This window comes from Pocillopora damicornis, chromosome 9 (assembly GCF_964200805.1).
Source record: "Pocillopora damicornis chromosome 9, jaPocDami1.2, whole genome shotgun sequence".
NCBI classification, from domain to species: domain Eukaryota; kingdom Metazoa; phylum Cnidaria; class Anthozoa; order Scleractinia; family Pocilloporidae; genus Pocillopora; species Pocillopora damicornis.
This window is the reverse complement of record NC_142678.1, coordinates 16,524,349-16,548,899: the sequence shown is the minus strand read 5'-3', so window position 1 is coordinate 16,548,899 and position 24,551 is coordinate 16,524,349. Positions and strand designations below refer to the sequence as shown.

Here is a 24,551-nt window from a genome sequence, read left to right as displayed (position 1 = left end):
TTAAAAGTTTCAGATAAATGCGGCATTTGTGGGAGATGAATGCCTTTGCCAAGTTTGGCCCGATGCCAGAAAATCATGGACAAAATTTGTTTGCAATAACTGTGTGATCCATCGTTTCCTTCTTATCTGTTTTAAAAGTTTTGTTTCGCTTAGACTTTTTCGGTGCCCCCTTAAAAGAGGAAGACGAAGAAGAATAAAAAAAAATTACTTGAAAACAGAAGAGTTCGTGCTTGATTAGTCAAATAACTAAGTCTTAGGGATAAAATGGAAGTTTAGAAACATTTTGTCCACTACCTGAATAGGAGATATGATTGCTTTGAATAATGCCGTACCTTAAATGGCAGTCATGATATCGCTGATATATGAGATTACAACGAGATGACCCGGCTCGCAACCTGATGGAATGAAAGAAAACTCACGCAGAACTTTGCAAGGTATACGAGCCGAGTAAGAGAGGGAAGTTTCGGGAATTTCTCAACTCATCTTTGCAGAACACATCTTGTGTTCTGATAGGATAAGACGAGTGGTTGTATGTCGTTAGGGTTTTTCTGTTCAAAACAATGTTTATGGAATTCTTTCCTCTCCTGAATCTGACCACAATAAGCCACATGATGTCTTTATTTACCCATTTTTACTTCTCTTGGTTTTGTTATGGAACTTTTACGTGTTAGTGATAGTTTTCATTTTTTTTTCAAATTCTTCTGTAAATTGCAATGTCTGCAAGCCCATGTTACAAATAATAAATCGGTTTTTTTCATTCATTCCGTCGGATGAACTATAAAGCTTATTGAATTCTATATTCAGTATACGAGATCTGGTATGACACATTTTACCTAATGGTTATTTTGTATTCTTCCAGGTGATAACGAAAGGCCATACGTTTTTGCGTGAGTCCTTTTTTTGGATATTCATAATTCTCTCATTTCCTTGCGTTGATAATTACGAAGAAAAAAACTTGATAATACATGATACGCCAAATGTTCGTTCACTTTGCGTTGTAACCATTACAAGTTTTCACTTTATTGTTTCAGAAAACCTTTTTACTTTATAAAATTTAAAACTCAAAGAATCCGGAAAGATTAAAAAGGTTGTGATATCCAGTAGCATTATCCTCTTCCCTCACATTTGAAAAAAAAGAGTCAGCTCATGACAGCTTTATTAAATCTATTGGATTAGATTTTGAGCCGGTAAAGATTATCTCTGCGGTTGCAGTGACAGACCTACCAATATTGCAAATGCAGATCAAAAAATATTTGATATTAATGACCCCAGTGACATCTGTTATCCCTTCAGCCTGAAATAAACGATGACTACTTTCAGCTGCCTTTTTAGTTATTTTGTTAATCTTTATTAGTGCTGTTTCTTCATATATCTATTTCTGTCCACCTCCGGCTATAGAGTATTTTATTTTGTTTCAATTTGAATTGTTTAAACTACATAGAACGTTAACATATTTTGCTCTGAATTTTTATTCTCTGTCATTTATTTATTATCATTTTTGTCTATTAGAACTGCTGATATGCAGATCCTAGTCTTTACGGGTAGAAATTTAATTCCAGTCATACAAGTAGTGAAGATATATAGATGGAGAGGAAAAGTAATGAACACTATTTGACGAGTTGAAAGTTAGGTTCCCAACAAGGAAAACAGATGGATAAATACAGACGAAATATTTATATTTTCAATAATATAATTAATAATTGTTGATAATCGATTAATCAGTAGTTCTTTTTTGAAGGTTAAACATATTTCAGTTAAGGAGTTAACAATCTCTGATGTAAAAGAGTGATGAGACTTTGGACCTTGAAAGAAAACGGAAAAATTCCAGTTATTTCTTCCTCATGGCCAAAAACGAAAGAAGTTCAATTGCCTTATGTTTTAGCCTTTAGTTTGATTGTTTCTTGTGTAAATATTTTCAAATTTTCCTAGAAGTATAGATCTTTGATCGAGAAAATATGCTATCCATTTTGCTACAAATAAAGATCGTGGCATTTCAGCAATTTATATTTCTTAAAACTGTGACATGTTAGTGTCATATCATGAGACTTGTTTATAATCCTAATCACACGCTGTTTTATCGTGGCATTCCTTCAAAATTTGTTTATTAGCTTGATGCCTATACTAAATTACAAAGATTAAGGTATGAATTAAGGTTTTGAGAGGTAGAAACTAAATATAAATATTACACAAACAGATTTGGATATTTGACTTGCTAAAATAATTACGTAAGACTTCCAAGTTCAAGTTTTATCCAAAACTACTTGAAGGCCGACTGCTTCATTGAATTGTGCAAGTTAAAATTGATTTTAGTCACAATTAAAGCACTCATCAAGAAATTTAAATAGGTCTGTCGAATAAATATCGTCTCTAAATAAGATTAAATCAAGCTTTGAAGTGCTACTCAAGTGATTCATCTTTATCACAAAAATGGGACCCAGAATTGACCCTTGTAGAACCCCACAGTTTATCATTCGAGATCTGCGATTGAGTTTGTCCAGCAGCAAACTGTCTTGTTTCTGAAAATAGCTTTACACCCACTTTAACGAAAGACCACAAATACCTTAATTATAAAATCTATCAGAAAGAATTTCGTGATTCAATGTATCGGAGACTTTAAAAAGATCTGTAAAAACTCCAGTCGCATACACTTTGCGATCAAGAGCAGAAGAAATTTTGTCATTCAAGTCCAAAAGTAATAGAGTTAAGGCAAACAACAAGAAAATCGTTAGATGGCTTTATCCCCAGCTTTGAAAATGTTAATCACGCAAGCGATATGTCTGGAATAATGCCATGTGCACAAGCGGGACAGATCTGATATTTAAAGACAGCTTTACTTTAGACATAGGAATTCCTTCATTGCTACCATCGTTCCCTGACCAAGACTGTCTTGAAAAATCAATAATTTATTTTTCCGTGTGCCAAGTTTTAAAAATCAATAGATTGGATGTTCTAGATGAAATGCTATTATGGGACATGTTAAATTGTATTCCTTGGCCAAGGTTGGCCCGATGATAGTTATCAATAGCTATTGGTCGATATTGTGTTACCTGCCTTAAAATTTGTGTTTAAAGAAATAAAAAATGCGCAAAAAGGCAAGTAAATCATGAAGGACAGCAATAAGGCATGACGAAAACAAAAGAGCACAGTGCAAATTAAAATATCCAGCCGTCCTGCAACGAGGCAGCTTAGAAACGGGGTCCTTGTAGAATACTGCGCTTGAATCAAAATGATCGAAGTGTTTCGAACGGGGAGAGAGCTAAATACTCGTTATTTCCATCTCGAAGCTTAGGTTGAAATTAGTTTGGAATACCTCCACGAAATTCATAGTATTACCCTCGGTGCACGAAGATTACTGTACTCTGGTCTAAAGAGAAATGTTTTCTCTGCTTCTCTTGTTGTTGTTGTTGTTTTGCGCTATGTTTCTATTTGCGTTTTAAAGTCCTTTATTGCTTGACAGCCCAACTGAATGTCTTTCTTAAGTTTCGTTTTTGTTTTCTGAATCCTTTCGAAGAATAGAAAACTTTCTGTTGGGCTGATCCGAGTGTAAACGTCAATAAAGTCGATTGATTGATCGGGTAGGAATATGGCGTGTATTTATATGACCATACTCTGGGACCCTGCTCAAAATATTTCCTTAACTGGTATTGCCTCAAACAGAGCCCCCAGCCCTCAAAATATTACAATTGCAATGTTGTGGAAAATATATCTCACTGCTACATCCTGAGCATAGCTGAATTTTGTCACCACTGTAGCGAATCAACATCTTTTCTATTATCAGAGAAAGTGTAGAAATTTGAGCCCCGAAGAATTCACGCTATGCTGCAGCTTGAGGCACTAAAGAACAGGGCATAGGAAATTCATCAAAACTAGAGTAAGTCACCTCATTCAAAAACAGACCCTTAGTAAAATTTCATATTCCTTCTATTTTCGATCTCCTCGAGTAATATGTGTGTCAAAGTGAGGCAAGTTTGTTGCATTTATGTTTGCTCTCTCTTCCAACTCCCATATTTATATTGCTATACATTTAGGATGAACTCAGTACCATGTATACGTGATCTTTATCTTCAGTTTCGGAACAGGATCCCGCACCTATTAAGGCTTTCGTAACATTTCCTTTTGTATAAGATTTTTTCGAACGACGCGGCACGTGCTCTCAAAAGCTAGAAAGCAGTATGCTGTGACAATGATGAGGCAACTTTTTCAGTTTTTGCTCAGGAGGTAAAGTTTCTCATCTCAAGTTATGCGTAACCTGAGAAGAAAATTTGCTATCAGTAAAAAAAAAAGATTATTATGCCACTGCAGTAATTTATTCGTTTAGCTAATTTGGATTTCTTCGGTGATACAGCATGTTTTTTTCGCCTCAGTGAAACGCTCTAAGACAGACAGCCTTTATGAATAGTCATTTTCCAGAAGGACCATAAAAGGTGAAAGAGGATACTAGAGCAATACTTTTCTCAACCCACGATGTAAGTCAAAATATGATGTAAAAAGACCCTTCCTATTTAGAGATTATTTAGATATTCAATTGCAAGGCGGCTTTTAAAAGTATCTCATGTGGTGAAGCATGGGATCCCAGTTTGTCCTCTTAGAATGAAATTTCAAAAAGATTGAATCGGAAATTTTTTCATTTTTGTAAACAGATGTCAATTATTTGGGAAAAACTAATGAAAGAAAAATCTGAATTACTGCAAACTACAACATTTAGTCAAAACATGTCGTATTGCAGTTATTTGCTGATTCATGTATGCGTAAGTTGGAACAAGACCAAACTCAAGATCTCGTGGTCTTGCGTAATACAACGTAAATGTGGTAAATACTCGATGGCAGACAATCTTCATAAATAGTTTCCGTCATTTTCCAAAAGGACCATAATAGGGGAAAGAGGATACTAAAGCAGAACTTTTCTCAACCCACGATGCAAGTCAAAATAAGGTGTGAAAAGACTCTTGCCATTTAGGGAATTTCCGAATGATTCTTCGAGTATAGGCCTTAAGAGATTTAGTAATTACTCGGTCCAAATCCCTCAGTTTGGAAATGAATGCCAAACACTTTGTTCTCGTACAGCCTGTTGTAAGTTAACTATAGTAAGTAAGACGAGTTTTAAACTAACTCGGAAGTCTTTTATTGTTGCTTAAAATTTTTCGCACCTTTTCCATGAAATGTTGGAAAGTTCAGACTTTCACAAGCTCAATCAGATCGTTCAAAAACTAAAAAAAAAAGTAAACAAAAGAAAACTTTTTTATGATAAACAAAAAAGAGACTGACTTTATTATGGCTGATTTTAATGGTATTCCTGGTCTGATTTTATTCGCTTTTAAGAGTGCTAAACGATACATAGCCAATATATAGCATATGTTATTTATACATCCATTCTTAGAAATATTTCAGAGGAAGTGGGGGAAGTCTTTTCGGTGGAATATCTAGTGATAGATTATAGTGATAAACCTCTTAATTTTCAATCGATTCACCCTATTTTGCATATCTTTTTCATTAGAGATCATGACCTCAGTAGAAACGAATCACAACTTTTACGAATTAAAATCCAAGGACAAGTACAAATTAAGCAAACCGTAGTTTCATTTCAATTGATACATTTTTCATGCCGTGGCTGTACATTCCTATATTTCTGCTACACTTAGGCTAAACATGTCCTCGATCGTTCACATGGATTTTCTTATACATTGTTTTTGGTCTTTTGAGGTCACAGTTATTTTTTTTATATCTTTCTATCAGTCTGTTTTTTTTAATCTGTATTGCCAATTGACAGGTCATGTCTACAGTCAGAATTCACCAAACTTTAGTTGCACAATAAGGTTCATTTAATTTGATTTTATATCATTCCATTTTTTATCAACACGCTTAAATATCATGAGAGAAATTTTGAACTGCATGATCGAGATATTTCAAATACTTGTCATCTTAACACAATCTTCAATTGGCACTGATTGATTTGAACTAAAGCTAAACGCCTTTTTCGCCCACTCACTCAATGACTAGACAAATAGGTGTAGTTATACATGTTACCGTATCCTTCGGTTTTCTTCGCCTCTTTAGAGATATAGTCGAATTTATGGGGCATATTTTACATTTTGAGCGCGTACATTCTTATTGACGAGATGAATAATGACCTCCACGAGCTGTATTCAATTATAAGGCGGCTTTTAAAAATGTCTAATGCGGTTAAGCATGGGTTCCTAGTTTGTCTTCTTAGAATGAAATTTAGGAAATTTTTTCACTTTTGTAAACAGATATCAATTACTTGGGAAAAACTAATGAAAGAAAAAAAAATCTGAATTACTGCAAACTGCAACATTTAGTCAAAACATGTCACATTGCAGTTCAATTTGCCGATTCGTGTAAGCGTAAGTTGGTACAAGACCAACCTCGAGATCTCGTAGTCTTACGTAAGACAACGTAAATGTGGTGGCGAAAATCTTGTTGGGATCGGCACTAATAAGTACGACTTCTAGTCCGGAAAGCATCAATGTGACACGCCGCTAGATATTATAGCTTGACCACACGATACTCCGATACGAGTAAGCGCGTGTAATTTCGCTAATTCAAAGGTTACGGAAAAAATAGAAAACTGCAGAGTCTCAAGGCTGAAGACATTAATCAGAGAATTATTGAAAAAAAAGGAAAAAGAGGAAAAAAGACAATGCTCTTGATATATGGACACCATTGGTCACCGATAAAGGAGGTAAATAGTTTGAGGAGAAATTCCAATGGCTTTGGGACGTAGAAAATTCGTAATGTTTTTATAATCGTTGAATAACTTCACTTGTCCTTACATGTCAGTACAACGAAAGAATTACCCATCAATGTTCTAATTGTTTGAATGTTTATTTTTTGTTTGTTTGTAAAGGATTTACGATCTCAGCAAGCGGAAAAAAGAAGTGCATTCATTTTTTTAACGTACAAGCCGGCTCTACGTATTCAACCAAGGTCAAGAACAATAGCATATTGATTTTTTGAGATGTGCACATTTCGAAACAATACAGCCGAAAACACGAACAATTCAGCTCAACAAGATTATATTCGAATATTTCTTTTTAATTCCCTCGGAATATAACAGAATCCATTTTAAGACCCCTCAAGATTTCTCCTCTGTGAAAATTTTCACTTGACAGACACAGTGCCTGATTTTCAACCAACAATAAAAATATTGTCATTAACTGTTATCTCTCAAAAGTAACAAAACTCTTGACGAACAAACTGATAGAAACGATGAGAAAGAGAAACAGAGGAAAAGAACAAGAGGAAGAAGCATTCAAACTGACGAAGAAATCAAAACGCGATGGAAAATCACATTTGCGCACAAGCAGTCATGTTGATGACTAAGCGAAACAACGTTAAGCCATATCTAAGAGAAGCTCAACATAATTATAATTGTTCTCCACGGGTTAGTGTTACGGTATAATCTAACCGACAGAAAAACACTACAATCCTACAAACTGTACTTCTTTATTTAACAGCAAGTAATGTTCTTAACCAGGAGCGACTCCTAAAAGAAGTACAATACTTATTGTTAATAAACTTAAGCTCACCACAGTCTATATCCTAGCACACCACTGACACCATCTCACTGCTGTCTCCAAAGTTCCTTGAAATGAGCAATCTTCTGCAGTAACTCACTCCCTCGGTATATGGCTTTCGAAACAGTCGTCGCTCCGAAAACAACAACAACTACTACTGCTTCTACTATGACATAGGTGAGTCTTAACATATAATCACAAAGTGTTCTGCTGGGTACATTCCAAAAGCTCATGTAAGAACTATTTTAGTAGTATTTCGTAATAAATAAACGTGACTTGATAAAATGTTCTAGAAAGTTCTATGGTATGCAAGTCAACATGAATAAATAGTCTGGAGATTTTTGGAAGCTTGTATTTACAACAATAGAGACCTTTAGATCCGAGAACCAGGACCAGGACCAGGACCAGTTTTGGCCGCGCGCGCAATGGCACTACAGACTTGTCCTCGAACTGGTACGCGTCAAAATGGCAACATTTAGATTGTAAACAACCAGTGCCGGTGCGAGCTTTTTAGTTTTCAAGCTGCTTTCTCCCTGATTTGACCATGTTATATATTGACGATGTATTTGAAGAGGTGGAGGTTATACAGATTATCATGGACACAAAAAAGGACAATTTGTAATTTTACAATATCTTTCATTTCTTTTTCATTAAATTGTTCCCCGCAATGGCCATAAAGCTTTCAAGAAATATTTTAATAAAGTATTGATACTGCTTTAGTACTCTCAATTTATCTTTTAAAACAAAAACGCAGTTCGCAACATATCAACTTGGCCTCATTTGTTTACATAACAAAGCGACAAAAAATCAGCTCTTCTCTCTTCATTTGTTTCAAATTGGATATCAACACTATAGTTTACACAACTGAAAATATTTTTTTAATGTCTTTTGAAAGATAAAAGCATTGTCAACAATAAGTAAACTTAACCTAAAAAACTGGTTTCGGGAGGGTGACTTTTTAACAAAAACTCGTCGTCGACCACTTAGGGAGGACGAGTTTTTCAGGTTGCCTGACCGTGACAGACCTAGTGTGATGCTCAGTATGCGCGCGCGTAACAAAACTGATCCTGATCCTGGTCTTGGTTCTCCGATCTAGAGGTCTCTATTAACTCATATCACTAGATGTTAATCAAATCAGATTAAATTGACTCCGAATTACTTTTTCCAAAATAACTCTTCCCTCACATATTTATTTTTATTTTCTCCTGTAGAAATCATCCCGTTGTGGTATTGTAAATGATGTTAATTATAAGTTCCTTTCTGAAGAGAGAATTTTGGAAGAAAACTAGTATTACTATGAATGCGATGGAAGGAACGAAACTATTTATAGTGGTAATAGGACCGAGTGGAGTCAAATTTTGTCTGTAATCATACAAGTGATTAACAAAATCGGATGAGTGCGAAGCCCTTTAACTGTCTTATAACATTGTGCAATTACAAGCATGACGCGTGCAGTCCTATCAGTGTTAAGATCGGGCTGGTGATAATCAATCACATTCTAAAGTTTTGTTCTAGTTTTGATTAACCTTGGTCTAAGTGGGAACCGTGATGAGACGCTATTCTTAGCAAAGCAAGCAAGACAGGCGTACACATGACAAACCAACACTTCTTTAAAAAAAAATCGAATAGTGTACGATTACAAAGAACCACACCAGTTATTCGCATTATAGAGCTAATTGAATTACTAATATTGCAACTTTTTGCAATGAGTTAGGCTAAGCGTAACATAGGAAATACAAGGCTCTACTTTGCTTTGAACCCTTGTCGCTTACATGAATCCTTTTCAGTTAAGGAGGGTGAAACGAAGTAATCATGAAATAACAGATATACGTTGATAAGTTGCCATGTGAAAATGTGGTTTTGAGACCGAAAAAAACTGTCATGTAAAAAATCCATTATCTTGAATGATGTTACTTGTCCCAGGAAGTGTATTTGAGATGCAAACTCAAGCAGACGCTTCATTATCTTATTTATAACACGTTTCACCTCCCCCTCCCTCAACACCCTGCTCCTCATGTGATATACATTTCGCTTCTGAAAGTATAGGATTAATGGATTTTGTAGATATCACCAGGCTCTTTGCAGTGCAATACTCAGTTTTATAAACATGGGTAACTTGACAACGTATTGAGTTAATTTTCTACCATGTTTACGCCACAGTTTTAAATTAGCAACGTATTTGTGAGTACATATTTTTTCAGCGTAGGAGAGGCCACTTAATGTGTTTAAAGCTACATTTTTTTGTATTTGCATCACTAATAGTCATCAAGGACAAAGTGCCATCAATGTTTGTGCCTAAGCACCTTGAATTGTGTGTATATGTAAAATAGCCAGAATCACTGTCACGAGCTTCAGTAAAAATAAAGGCATCAGCAGTTTTGTTATTGCAGCCATTCTGCTGTTCCTGTGAATGTAATAAAAACGTAAAATTAATTAGGGAAGATCTTTTCCAGTTTAAGGCCAATGATAAAAAATGCAAAGCAGTTTAAGTCCATTTCTCTAGGAAAGGAGCGATAAGAGGTAACTACTGTTTCACTGAGTGTATGAGGATATGAATTGAAGTACTGTTGTTCATTGTTAAGTAAAGGCATGAAAGAGTGTACAACTCCTTCGTTACATCTTTTATCGACCACGATGATTATATCTCTGATATTGTTTTGCGATCTGCTCACCTCAAAAATGATGCTGTTTATGGAGTCAACCTTCATTGCATATTTAACATGGCTGGGTGAAGTGACTTCAATGCACTTTGTAATGTTTGGGGTTGACTTATAAACTCTAACAATGGTAAATCCTACAAAAAAAAATAATTACCCTTGTGAGCTATCGTTTTTCAAAAGGTATCTCCTTGCACTCATGACTTTAGTTAGATACAACTAGTGTCTAGGTCTGTCAAATCGACGTCTTATTCATGATATCGCCTACGTTATAGCTAAGTGATACTCCTTTCTCTTTGAGGCCTTCTTTCCTTTGTATCATTTCACATTCTATGTCAAGTTCAATGTTAGGATCAGGCATTCTAAGTCTCTTTCGCTTTGATCTGATGGACACGAAAAGCAGGCCAATGAAAGCTGATTACATACCACCCTTAGACGATGATTTGGAAATCGTCATTTTAATGGTATGAGGTACTTTAGCCATCAGCATTTATTCCCATCATTTTTCATTTTTCATTAAGTCACTTTTTAAAGAAAGCACTTCTCATCAAAATGTGTGCTTGTGTCATCACATATTCATAACCATCAGTTTTACAAATCCCATCCTAGTCTATTTCAAGTCGAAAGATAAAAACACCGACGAGTGTAACGAATTCATGTACACTTTTATGATAAAATAAAATTTTCATAAAAGTTTACTCACTCGCTGCTGGATCTGTGGTCGTTGTACCATTAACTCTAACCTGACATTTCCTCTCACTTGTTGAACACCTCTGAATCTTCATCAGACATGCTTTAGTTGTAAGAGCGTCGCATATCGCTGATTTAAGGGTTTTATTTTTACGTTCGTTTGACTCGCTGAAGTCCACGAGAACTACCAGGCACACAACGACAATCTAATGAAAAAGAAAAATAAAAACACTATGGTGTTTCATCAACACAAAAGAGAAACTTTTTATTCTATTAGTTTTCTTTTTTTTTTTTTTTGCATGCTTTCTTCTATCTTGTTATTTTGTCGTGTTTTGAACTTTTTTTCCGTTTTTCTTTTATTTTATTTTTTTAATTATTCAAGAAAGATAAGGTATCTGGAAGGTCTGATGTACTAAGGAAATATTCTTCAAATTCGTTAACAACCCTCGTTCAGCGTGTCGAGAATTGAAAAGAAAAATCTAAATGATTTCAGATGAATTTAACCAGACATTCAAGATAGCGAGACATATTGTCATAATTTCATAAGAACTTTACCATTATCAAAACAATTTCAATACATTAACCTTTAAGTGACACAGAATGAGCATGTAACTGAAACACATACAGAGTACATATATCCTATTAGACGTTTTGGTGTATTATCGCTGGTACCACACGCCAAAACTAGCTATACTCAGCGATACAACATACCAAAACGTCTAATAAGTTACTTATCATCCAACTGCTTTCTTTTGTGCTAAGTCTTTCTGCTCATTTCTCATAGGGGCGGGAAAAGCAAATAAGTTAGAGAAGAGTAGCGCGCGCAGCTGAATCATTATGGTTAAAAAGGTATTTTTTTACAGTACAAAGTAAACAACTGTCCAAGTAACCGTATAATATCGCAGGATATTTGTGGCGATTCATTTGAAGAACCTATCTGGCTGAAACATTTAAACCATAGAATCTATCAAACTAAATCAAATATGTTTGATATGTGAAATTACCCTAACCTGAAAAGGAACATTCGATGTACAAGCAAGGACTGACAATGACTATATACTTACTGGAAACATCTTTTTCAACTCCATGATCTCTGGTTTCTTTTCTTTCAATTTCAGTCAGCTTTGAACAAGTGTATATGTGAGTTCGTCTACCATATGCCATCTGCCACCTCTTTTATACCTGCATTCTCTTAAAATGATCAGACAACTAACTGCCATGGAATGTATTTGGTTACGAAACTTCACCACTTCCGAAAAACAATTTGCAACAAAAACAAATGCATCAGGATTTGAAAAAGCCTTCTTTGTTGCGAACGGATATCCTTTATTTTCATCGCACGTTTATTGTCTAATAATTATTTTTCAAATCTAAAATCATACAATTTTTCGAATATGAAAGTAATTTCCTTGACTTAATCCACCGAAAGATAAAAAAAAAAGGAAATTAATAACTCTGAATGGAAGGGGTATCTTTCTGAGAATCTACCAGGGATTGTGCTCTCTTCCTTTAGGAAGTCTTCCAGACGGAATTGACTCTTCCTCTCTTGGAGGTCTATCGATGAAGATGAAAAATAACTATTCCTCAGTCGTCTATAATGTGCGAGGAGGTACGGTGAATCCTTCACCACATCAGGAGAAAAACGTTTTGGCTAAATCAAATACTCCACCAGATATAATAGATAAGTTGAACTCCCGTTGACTGAAAACTACAAGGAATTTTTGGTTTGATGGGAGTTCTCTGAGTTATCAGAGCAAAGGACAGGAAGCTTTTACTACTATTCAGTCAGAGTACAACATAATAAAATTATATCATCGTAGAGCAAAGACTATAGAGAGGAAGAAGAAGTCAAGCGACCAGATGGTCAATTGGTTTGTGTAAATAAAGGAATGGGAACAGAAATTAAGAAAAATAATTTACGACTGCGTTAATTTTTGGACTAAACAAAAGATTTTTGTGTGACCCATCATGTATTGAAGAACAAGGCTGATGAATTCGTTGGTAAAGAAGTGTTAAAAGGTCAATTCATGAATGAGAATTACTGTACTATCATACATGGAGTAATTTTTTCTTCTTAGTGTATAAAACGAAGGCAATAATCACTCTCACCTAATTTTCGTGTATACTTCAAGTACAGTAAGAGACAAAAAAAACTTTAAATTGGCTCTTACCTATTAGGACAGGACAGGAAAGTAAACAACGTGGAGCGTACAGGAAAAGCGAAGCCGTCAAACACGTGGCGTGTGGGGCATTGAGCCCAAACAAAATTGAAACTGGGAGTGGACGTAAAAAAGTTTAAGTACGATCAATTGTTACTGAAAGAGATTTAAAGTAATTGTTCATGCAAATTTCCTAAAGCAAGGGAAAGAAATCAAAAGACGAATAAATTAAAGTGGAAAATTGATAAACAGGAAACCAGCATGCTAAAAATCTCTAGTTTAATTGCCGCGCAGAAAAGACTCCATAAGCACCCAAATTAACTTCAAGATTTCTTCACATGCCCTTTCACTACCTAGCTTGTAGTTGTGGGCATCAACGATTAAAAAAAATTGTCACTTAGTTATGATTATAATTCCAGAAATTGTAATATTTTTCAATTAAAATCAAAGTGTTAGTTTGAATCAATGTATGCTTACGCGATAACTTTGGTCAAATTAACTAGTGCCTATTTGGAGTAAAGACGCTCGCATAGTTTTTAAACTGTTAACAGTCTGTTTGCATTTGAAATTTCTAATCTATTAATTACAAGTTCTAAACTTCAACTCGCCGATGTAATGATCGTTTCATTAAAGAAGTAACAAAACATTCATGGTAACAGGTTATTTGTCGGTTTGCATCATCATCATCATCATCATTCGCGTTCAAGTTTAAGTAAACTTGAAAAAGTGTTTTTCTATTATGTTTTCCATCTTCGTTTTAGGGAAGCTGGACTAGCGTGACCTAAGCGACATTCCCGATGCATGACTCCCGCTTAGCTCTTGCCTCCTCCCCACGATTAAAGGAAACGGAGGAAAAAAACCGCCAAACAGTCTATTTTGAGATTCTTTAAGCGTTTTAACAATTACGGGCGGTTCATCCTATACTATTAGCAAAATCTTTCCACAAGAGTAGTCCGGAAGGAAACATCAATGTACCCAAGTGTAAAGAATTATCTGGCACGCGAAAAGAAAAAAACAGAGTTATTTGATAACCCTACAATGAAAAGAATTTGTTTCTGTCTGAGAAAGAATTGTGTAGGCGGTAATTCTTCGCTTGAGCAGACCTTGATCGTTAGTTTACTGATAAGGCGTTATGGTACTGCAAAATTTGGCTGAATGTTGCTTTTTTTAACGATCTCACTGAATCTATCTCCTTTCTTATCATCGAAGGTACGAGAGAGATAAATGGGTATGTTTCTAAAGAAACTGTGGTGCTGCGTCGTAGGGGGTAAAGCAAGATGATTTGGAGCTCTAACGAAGGGCTAACGCCGATTTTACGAAATATTATCCAATCTGTTGAAAAAACCAACTCTATGAGAGAGACAATTCGACATAGAAGATGTCTGACTTGTTCAGAGTTATCATATCCGTCTTCTTCATCCAAGATTCTTAAAGACTTCTCTGCACACTAATTTCCACAGGTGACGCAACTAAGAACCCATCACTGGGATCTGAATTACTAACTTCGGACAGAGTTACTCAAAGGTGCAGTGACGCAAAAACGAGCCACGTTTCGAAGAATACCTTTCCCAATCGTGTTTCGTATTCTCTATATTGGATGTTACATACGTAAATAAACGAGGTAAAGATGTTCGCCGTAAATGATAACTTTGGTGCTAAAATACTTGCAAAAAGACGCTACCTGCATTACTCAATCCGCTAATAGGAGGTTTCATCTCCCTATTGATATATATCAATCTTTGGCGCTAAATACTTAAGAGGCTACTTGCATTACTCAATCCGCTAATAAGAGGTTTCATCTCCCTCTTGATATATATCAATCTAAATTTCAAGTAATCTGTTCTGGATTGTCTCAGGATTAGTTTGTTTTGTAGTTCGGTATCAACTCACATAGCTAAAAAAAAGGAATAAGGAAGGTCCAGGAATGGACACAAACTCTAAATGGCAACTCATAAAAATACTTTCACCGCACAAATCAAATTGATCCTTTAATTTCACTCATAACGGAGGGAGTAATTTTGAGAACGTCATGATTGGAAAGGATGTCTTATGAATGGCAACTATTTGTATATTCGAGTAAAAACGCAGAAATTATACTTGATTGTGGTCTGGCAACTTCTGCTTCTTTATCAAATAAATCGACACTGTGGATTCACTCCCGCCATGTTCATCTACATGTTGTTCGTGTCCTTGGAGACTTAAGTTTTGCAATCATGTCATTTGCAACCCGTTAAATCTTATCCATGTGTTATCATCCTCGCGGCCCAATTTGCCTCGTTCTTTCCATTCGTGTGTTTTCGAATTCTGGACCATAGCAACATTTTCTTTCAAACTCTCAATCTCAATTTTCCTTCGTTCATTTGACGCTCATGTAAGATGTGGGGTGTCACTGTTATGAATTAAAGCATTTGTGTTTCGACCCCCATTTGTTGGTAGATCTATTCTTGCGGGAAAAAAAAAGGAATATAATAACTGTAAAAAACATAGAAACTGACAAACAAGCGAGCATTTACTGAAAACTGTAAAGCCATGGGACAAAAAGTAAGAGATACGTAATTTCTGGAGGATAAGAGAAACTGAATTGAGACTGCATGTGAATACACAAAGGGACTTTGAACCCCAGCATTAGTAGTTTGGAGATGCATGTATGATAGAACTTGCAAGCTTTAGAAAAAGGGGACACCAATTCTTTAAATGGCTCACGGTTCAGTTACGTTGGCTAGTGAAATGAACCGGCGTGGGAGTGATGGCTAGTTGAAAATTCCACCCACAAAGATGTAAGTCGCTTGTATGTGGAGGTATGAACTCGGTAAGACACGGCATACGTGCCGGCACGTCTAATACTTCTTTTGGAATTCAGCTCAGTTTCGCTCGAATAATAAAGCCTGTGATGGAGCTTGAAAGCGATAAAACAGCCTTTGATTCACACGTAGACTGGCCGTTTAAGTCTAATTGGAAAATAAAATTTACCTTACATCTTAAACCTTCACTTCCTAGGGAACGGAATCGCAACTCGAACGGGAACTCAAAACTTAATCAAAGTGCTTTGTGAGCAAACTCGTGAATTGACAGATGACTTACATGATTTTCGGATTATATTTAATGTTATCTGGTTAGGGAATTTTGTGGTTGATTGTCATATTTAGAGTACGAGCAGTAGTTAAGTGTTCGCTAATGTAGCAAAGAAACAAAGTAACGTTGGGATGAGAAGGCATCACAATTGAAATGATCATGCGATTACATTTGGCAAGGGTGGATGATGTCATGTGTTTTAAACATATATCATTTTTAATTCTGGTTCAAAAGAAAAGGTTGGAAGTAAATGTGGGTAAAAAGTGAAATTTACCGTCTATCATGAAAGACTCTTACTTCAAAACAAACGATGCCAGTATATTCGCCAGGCTACATTCTGAACCATTTACGCCGAAGATCTTCAGTGTGAATCTTTGCCTTTTTCCATATAATCCTTAAAAAATCTTGGCGTAAATTTAACAAACCTTCGCCGTGACCTTTAAGTGGAATGCATCTTGCTATATTCGGCGGAACGGGTGGTTCATTTACGCCAGCAGAAACATTATGAATACAAAACTGTCGAACGTCAATACATCCAAGAAGAACCAAGAATAAAAGCTATAGCCAAAGAAAAAAGCCATTTCTCAAGGGAGTCGACTTACTTCCAGTTCAAACACGACTACGGCACTCGCACGATGTACACTAATTTGAGCCCACGATAGTCCGGGCTTTAATTTTTTTTCCATTGGTAAGCGGCTCAACAAAGAAAAAAGTTCACAGGAATCGACAAAGCGCTTTTTTTCCCCCACACACCTCTTATACTCATAAATGCTACGCATTCACTCGTAAAAATGAATAGATCTGGGCGTTTTTCATTTTTCCATCAGCTTTTAACACATCAGCGAAGCTTTCCCCAGGAACAAAGTAGCTAGAAAGGCATACGAGCGCACGAAAATTCATCACTATTGAATGAAGACAAGCGTAATCTTTGCTCATTAAAGCTCAGTTATGCTTGAGACGTTCATTTTGTCAAGCTGTCTGAAACGTTTAAAATCCCGGCTGTACCTGAACATTTCTACAACTTCCTCCTCATCTTAGATGATAATCAACAAATCGTTATTTTTAGTCGAATAAGTGTATCAATACAAGTCATGAAAATGATACATTACAACCGGCCCTTAGGCAGAGATACTTCCCAGCATATATTTCTTTATAGCGTGGGTAAACCGGCAACAGGTCACTTTTTAATTTTTGTGATAATGCATCATGCATATATTTAACTAAACAACTGAGTAAAAACGTATCTTTTGTTGAAAGAATCTCTGTTACTTTCATTCTTCTTGTGCATCCTATTGGCTAGCACATGCTGGGCTATGGGGTTTCCGTAATGGGCAAAGTCTCTGAAAACCAGAGCCACTTGTACATGGTATAAATAAGGTGTATGGGTGAATTATTTTCAAGGAGAATCCCGAGAAAGATCACACAAGCTGGTGAACACACAATGGTGTGCCGAAAAATCTTGCTTGTAAGTAGCTAAAAGAGTATTATGATCTTATGCAATATCTTCAGCCTGCTCCTACCAAACGATTTAATGATTTCTTCCATTTTCTTGACTTTACATAACTCAGATGCTTAGTTTGAATGAGGAATAATTTGTTTATAGCAACAATCACTTCCCCGCTTTAGAAGTGATCCTTTACAAAGACGTTTGGCTCTTTCTTTTCTTCTCTTGTTATAACATTGATGAATTTCTTCATCTTGTTTTAATGGTCATTTGTGGTCTACCTGTTCATTTCACTTCTCACGTGATTATGATTTGGTATATTTTATTCGACCCAATATTAGTCTCAAAAGCTCTTAAATCGGCCTGGCTTTAGTTAACTGATCATGAATAATAAATAAAATATTTGTCGGCGAATAGGATTTTTATGTTTTGGCCCTCTGGGTTTATTTCTTGTTAAAGTCACGTAATAATGCGTGACACGGGTTACAGGGTGGTGGAGAAGGAAGTCAATGCATCGCATCCACTCAAGGCAAACTGCTTGCTCAGTAACCTCGCTAACGTGGTCGTGCATTAACTTGGTTTTTTCCACCGAGTAAGGACGTTTATTTCCGACGCAAAACTTCCTCAGCCACCCTGTCGACAAGGTGGTCAATCAACTCAAAAGACTTCTATCGTAATTGCCCTGCCCGACTTCAAGTAGCAATTGTTTTTATTCTGGCATGTTTGTAAAGACGTTTTATCTCTCATTCTTACGATGTTTGAAAATTGCTAAGATTTTTTTCAGGACCAGTTTAATATTACAACTTCTGGATGTCTAATAAAGATTCAGACTTGTGCATCCGGTGGTAAGAAATGTGACGTTCGATTAAATGAGAAATGGAAGACAGATCCAACAACGAGTCGCTGAAACACCCAGGCACGCACCAAAAGAATAGAGCTCTATGGTTAATTAAATAATTCTGCAGGCGATAATCATGCCAAGAAACGTCTTTCTCCAGAGGTACAGTAATCATGGGCGTCATCGGAACGCACAATAACAGATATAGACAGCAAGTCACTTTAATCCACTGCCCAAATGGTGTCGCAGGAAATTTGTGGCATGTATTGGCACGTAATTAAACAAATCTCGTGGCAACTAATTATTTTCCAATGCAAACACTGCTGAGGTGATCATACCATTTTTCCATGTTCAATACATTGTTACGTTTCTCGATGACAAGTTCGAATTCATTTCTATTGGGTTGAACGAAAATTTATCGTCGTCATCCGGGGCCTAGCGCTTGGGCAAGAACCGCAAAAACTCAGAGCACAGAGTAACGTAATAAGTCACTCATAAATTCTGCGGTAACGAAGGCTTTCCTTTAGAACTCAAATTTAAACTGCTTCTCTAAATAAACAGTTTCCGTACGTATCTTAATATGTTATAATTGCCGATAGCGTCGGTTAAAATTTAAATGCTAAAAGACTCGTGTGATAACCAAACTAGGTAACCAATTCGAACAAGCCAAAAAATACAGGAAAATAGAGAACCTCATATTGCATTTTCATGAAATTCACTTTATTTTGTTGATACTTGTCTAACATATTACACCCATTTTCTGAAATAGCAACGCTTATCATTAATAGTTGTGTTGTGTAAGTATAACCTAGTGTCGCGACAATCTGAGGATACTCCAACGCACGTTGTGTCACTGTGCTTGTACCTGTACAATCGAGTCGTTCCCTCTACTCTAACCTCATCAAAAAGGAACTCGCTGCCGATGGAATTGTTACACTCCCGTTTCTGTTAATAGGATCAAGATACGCTTATTAAAAATTGCAAACTACGGAAAAAGTAAGTAGTCACTTGATTATTATACCATTCTAACAGATTATAGCGTAGCGGCTTATGCTTATCTTACACGGTGTTTTTCAAAGCCTAAGAGTGAAGGTGACTTACCAAATTTGACTCAATAAGGTCAAACTAAGCCAATAAAAACGAGTTTGGGTAAATATGTCTACAATCAGAATGATGGGTCATTATCTGTAAGTGGTTATTGCGCTTGAATTTTGTCATACGAAGGGGTTCGTTTTAGTGTTACGACTCTCGAATTGAAAGCACCCTACACTGAAGTTTTATTTACGATAGATTTGTCACTTACCTCAAAGACGACATCATTTGTTCTCTTAGTTACTTTCAATGCATACTTCGTACTTTGGTCAACAGTGAACTCAATACATCTCTTTCCGTTGATTTTCCTGACTGAAAATTCTAGATGACCAAATCAAAAATAATATTTAAAAACATACTTATATATTTCTTCCGAAAAGGTTAATAAGGAATTTTCGCATATGGCGGTTCTTGGGAAAAACAGTTAACTGCAGTTTGAAGCGCTGGTGATGATAAGGTGATGATGATATGAGGTCTCATTTGCCTTACAACAGAGCATCTTAGTTGAAATCTGCACCAGAGACTCGATGTCCTCGTCTTACGCTTGCGCACTACATCTATTTTGCATCTTTCTAGAATTTAGCATTTTTTTTATGTGCAGGTTCCTTATTCAGAAGTCATCCTTCCTCGGTTATCAAAAACTTTCTGGAATCTTCTTTTATTGAGAAGCGCTTTCTAAACAAGGACAATGCAACTTGTGGGGCAATCAGAGTATGAAGGCCTTCTTGTCAGTTAAATAATTAACCTTAAGTACTGACTTCAGTTAGATTTCACTGACAATTATCACTCACTTGTGTTGTTAGCTGTTTTTCTTTCACCATCGCACTTTGCCCTGCAAGGCCTTCCTGAAGCTTGACAAGCCCTATCTACGTGAATTGTCATGAGATTGCCTCGAAAACATTTTGTTTCTAATCTAAATTTTGACTGAAGGTGCACCTTTCTCGGGTTTGATAAAGTTGCTGTCTCAGCCAATGAGAACAACATTAGAACCTGTGTAAAAAATCAAATAAGCTCGAAGTCACCTTACCCCACTGAAAAGAGGACGATCATGTAAAAACGTTTAATCACTTTTAGGGTAGGAGGATTCTGAAAATGCCCGTTGCCAATTACAGTGATTGACTCTTTGACAACCCATAACTTGGGTCAACAGAGAAAAATCATGAAGTTTCAGGTTGCATGCTTAGGTCAGGAATTACTAGAATCCAGTTTAGAAAAACTCTTTTCGTATTCCAATTAGCATGTTTTCCAGCCAGTTTTGAATGAAACGAGCGACGCCTTAATTTACGACAGTTGTACGAACCGGCAAATTAAAATGTCAATCAAGTCTAAATTAGTAAATAAAGGGAATAAATCGATAAATGAAAGGAAAAGGCCTTGAGTAGCAGAGAGCACTTTGTTTTGTTCTGTTTCTTTGTTTGTTTGCTTGCCTGCTTGTTTCTTGATTTTGTTTCAGTTAGGAAGGCTTTTATGCCAGGCTTCTGAGATTTTTCAGAAAGGATCTTTTCCAGCAGCACCACATAAAAGTAAAATACTACCTACCAGGAGAGTGCATGAACGATCCCTCAGGCCACTGTAAGTTCTCATAATATTTTACGCAGGTCTTAACAGGCCAGCAACCGAATGTGCTCGCATCCTTGCTCGTATCCATATTTATAGGCAGTGCCCTTAATCTCATTTTCGACATGCAGAGTGTCGAGGAAGTGCTAGATTTGTTTTGGTGTAAGAAGGGGGCAGAGGTCTAATAGTATGTAACTTTGCTTTTAAAACCATGGCTTCCTATAGTTACACATCACTTTTCCGCTGTCCGGTGGTCTCTCAATACACATTATTACGATAATTTCTAAAGGATGTGTTCATTTACTTTCTCTATCCCCTGAATAAACAATTCCAAGCACCCACGAAGAACTTCGAATTTAAATGTTGCTTCTGGAGTTTTTACCGTTGCGTGGGTTGAAAACCAACACCATTAAAAAAAAAAAAAGAAAAAAAAAAAAAAAAGAAAGGAAGAAGGGGGCGTTTTTGGTCGCTGAAACACCCAGGCACGCACCAAAAGAATAGAGCTCTATGGTTAATTAAATAATTATGCAAGCGATAATCATGCCAGGAAACGTCTTTCTCCAGAGGTACAGTGATCATGGGCGTCATCGGAACGCACAATAACAGATATAGACAGCAAGTCACTTTAATCCACTGCCCAAATGGTGTCGCAGGAAATTTGTGGCATGTATTGGCACGTAATTAAACAAATCTCGTGGCAACTAATTATTTTCCAATGCAAACACTGCTGAGGTGATCATACCATTTTTCCATGTTCAATACATTGTTACGTTTCTCGATGACAAGTTCGAATTCATTTCTCGATTGGGTGTCGTCACGCATGGGAAGTCACCTTATTGTCTTTTTCCTTTATGGAGACTCTTATATCAGAATAAAGGGCGGGTCGCACATTGTGTGCTATACCTTAATAAACAAATTAATGACATGGAGACGAAAACTTGACATTGCGCTAATAGTACATCCAAAACAGGAAAAAAATCTTTAATTTGCGTAGTTGATTAAGATGCTTAATCCTAAAGTATACTTATAAATGTCAAATATTTCCTTTTAGTCCTTGTAAAGCTCAACAAACACAGTGAAATCAAGCAGAGATATAAATCGTGAGAGTTCAATGGCCGGGAAATTTCCTGATTTGCCTCCATTTCATTTTAAGTTAGCAAAGACGATTCGGGAATAACAGAGGTTCATAAATGCATAAGTGAGGGATGACTGTCAAAATTTAAGAGTATTTCTCTTACAGTCAGTAGAGTTTCACTTCTGTGAAAATAGTGGTAATTGAAGTTTCCTATGTCAACTTCCCAAAGATTTATTGCTACAAAGGAAGTTTCCTGAATGGCAAGGTTCAGTTTAAACCATCACAAAATGGTATAGGTTTTTAGGGGGAATCAGAAAGAGAAAAAAACACATTTTATTTACATCACATCATTTTGCAGTGTACCCAGCCATTTTAGGGAAACCAGGCACATCCTGCGGAACTCAGAGTTAAACCCAATAGACAGACACCTTTTGTTTCTGGTGAAGTCATCGTTTTCGACAACTTTATTAAAAAAGTTAAATTCCAAAGCGCAATTAAAAATACCATGTAGAGCTAAAGAGCTAAATCAAGCTTCCAAGTTGTCCTCAATCAAAGTTATACATTCCGTTTTTCTGAATATGCACAATAGTAAAGTTGCATCGTAATAAGTTAAAACACTTCCTGTTGTTCAAAAAGGTATGGAAATTCAAGCTTCGAAGAATTTAGCGCTTTGCGGTTTGCGTTGGAAGACGGCTGGCGAAAAATCGGCGACATAATTCATTTTATCACGTACAGCAAAAGTTCCTGCTTAACTGGTCAAATAAGTTAAGAAAAATTTCGCCCAATACCTCAGTAGAAACAAGAGGTTTTATTTTAGCTCTCGAAGGTGTATTAAAGTGATAACCCTTCCAATATTGCCAACACAAATCTGCATGTGAAAAACTTTGAGGTTATTGACCCCATTGGAAAGTGTTATCCCTACAACCTGAAAGAAAAAAGTAACTTCATTTAGTCGTTTTCGATCACTATATAAAAATGCATTCTATTATTATTATTGATGCTTATGCACATATTTCTGAAAAACTTCCGCTTTAAAATATTCTCTGTTATCTTACCTCGAATTGCTTCGACTGCGGAGAACATTAACTTATTTATTTTGCTCATATGCGGATCCTAGATAAATAAAAATTTGTATCACTTTCTGTCATCAAAAGGCAAAAATTACCAAGCTTTTCAGTGATAGCTTAATATTGCCTTTTTTTCTTACACATGAAAACTAAATTCCAATACTTGATTGAAGACAAATAAATGGAGAGGACACCCATGACTAACATTGACTTGAAAAGTTAGGTTTACAAACAAGCAAAACAATATGGATGTGTATATAAAAAGGATATTACAACATTTGTATAACATTTGTAAACTACAGTAGAGTTAACAACTTTTGATAAAAGATTTATTGAGTTTTTTTTTTTTTTCATGAAGGTTGAAGCAGTAGGAAAGGAAATAGGAAAGCTGACAAAGTTTAGAATTTACGATTTACCCAAGCTTTGAAGTACTTGACCTTTGCGGAACCCTACAGTAAATCTTACTTAACCAACTACCTTTCCACTGAAATTGGCTTTCGTTTACTTCAACGCCAGACCACGAATACCATAGTGATATAGTCTATCAAAAGGAATGTATGAAAGATCTATAAAACCTTCAACTGCATACTCTTTGATCCAGAGAAAAAGACATGTTGCCATAGAAGTCAATAAGTAGCAGAGTGAAAGCAAAGAATTTGAAAATCGTTCACATATCTTAAGATATTATGGTAAAAGATCCCCAGGAGAGGTCAAAAAGCAGCTTTGAAATTTTCTATCACGCGAGCAATACGTCTGGAACAATGCCATACTTTATGGAAAAATTACAAGCGTGCTCAAATAGGTAGATTTACCCGCCTCCCTAAAGAGTGCTTTACGCTGGATATAGGGATTCCATCATTGCCCACAACTTGACCTCACTAAGGCTGGCTTGCAATAGCAATAATTTTTTTCCTCCATTACCAAGTTTTTAAAAATCGATCGATTAAAAGTTTCAGATAAATGCGGCATTTGTGGGAGATGAATGCCTTTGCCAAGTTTGGCCCGATGCCAGAAAATCATGGACAAAATTTGTTTGCAATAACTGTGTGATCCATCGTTTCCTTCTTATCTGTTTTAAAAGTTTTGTTTCGCTTAGACTTTTTCGGTGCCCCCTTAAAAGAGGAAGACGAAGAAGAATAAAAAAAAATTACTTGAAAACAGAAGAGTTCGTGCTTGATTAGTCAAATAACTAAGTCTTAGGGATAAAATGGAAGTTTAGAAACATTTTGTCCACTACCTGAATAGGAGATATGATTGCTTTGAATAATGCCGTACCTTAAATGGCAGTCATGATATCGCTGATATATGAGATTACAACGAGATGACCCGGCTCGCAACCTGATGGAATGAAAGAAAACTCACGCA

The 24,551-nt window shown here is 36.1% G+C and overlaps 1 protein-coding gene across 1 annotated transcript; it reads right to left on the bottom strand.

The window, feature by feature from the left end:
- Positions 1-19,123: 19,123 nt before the first annotated feature.
- On the bottom strand, positions 19,124-20,427 carry LOC149040397 (uncharacterized). Its single transcript, XM_089181764.1, has 3 exons — positions 20,279-20,427; positions 19,699-19,808; positions 19,124-19,340 (listed from the first exon to the last, which is right to left on the bottom strand). Exons 1-3 carry the CDS (start codon positions 20,367-20,369, stop codon positions 19,143-19,145), a joined length of 399 nt encoding a protein of 132 aa, XP_089037890.1. The 5' UTR covers positions 20,370-20,427; the 3' UTR covers positions 19,124-19,142.
- Positions 20,428-24,551: the final 4,124 nt, after the last annotated feature.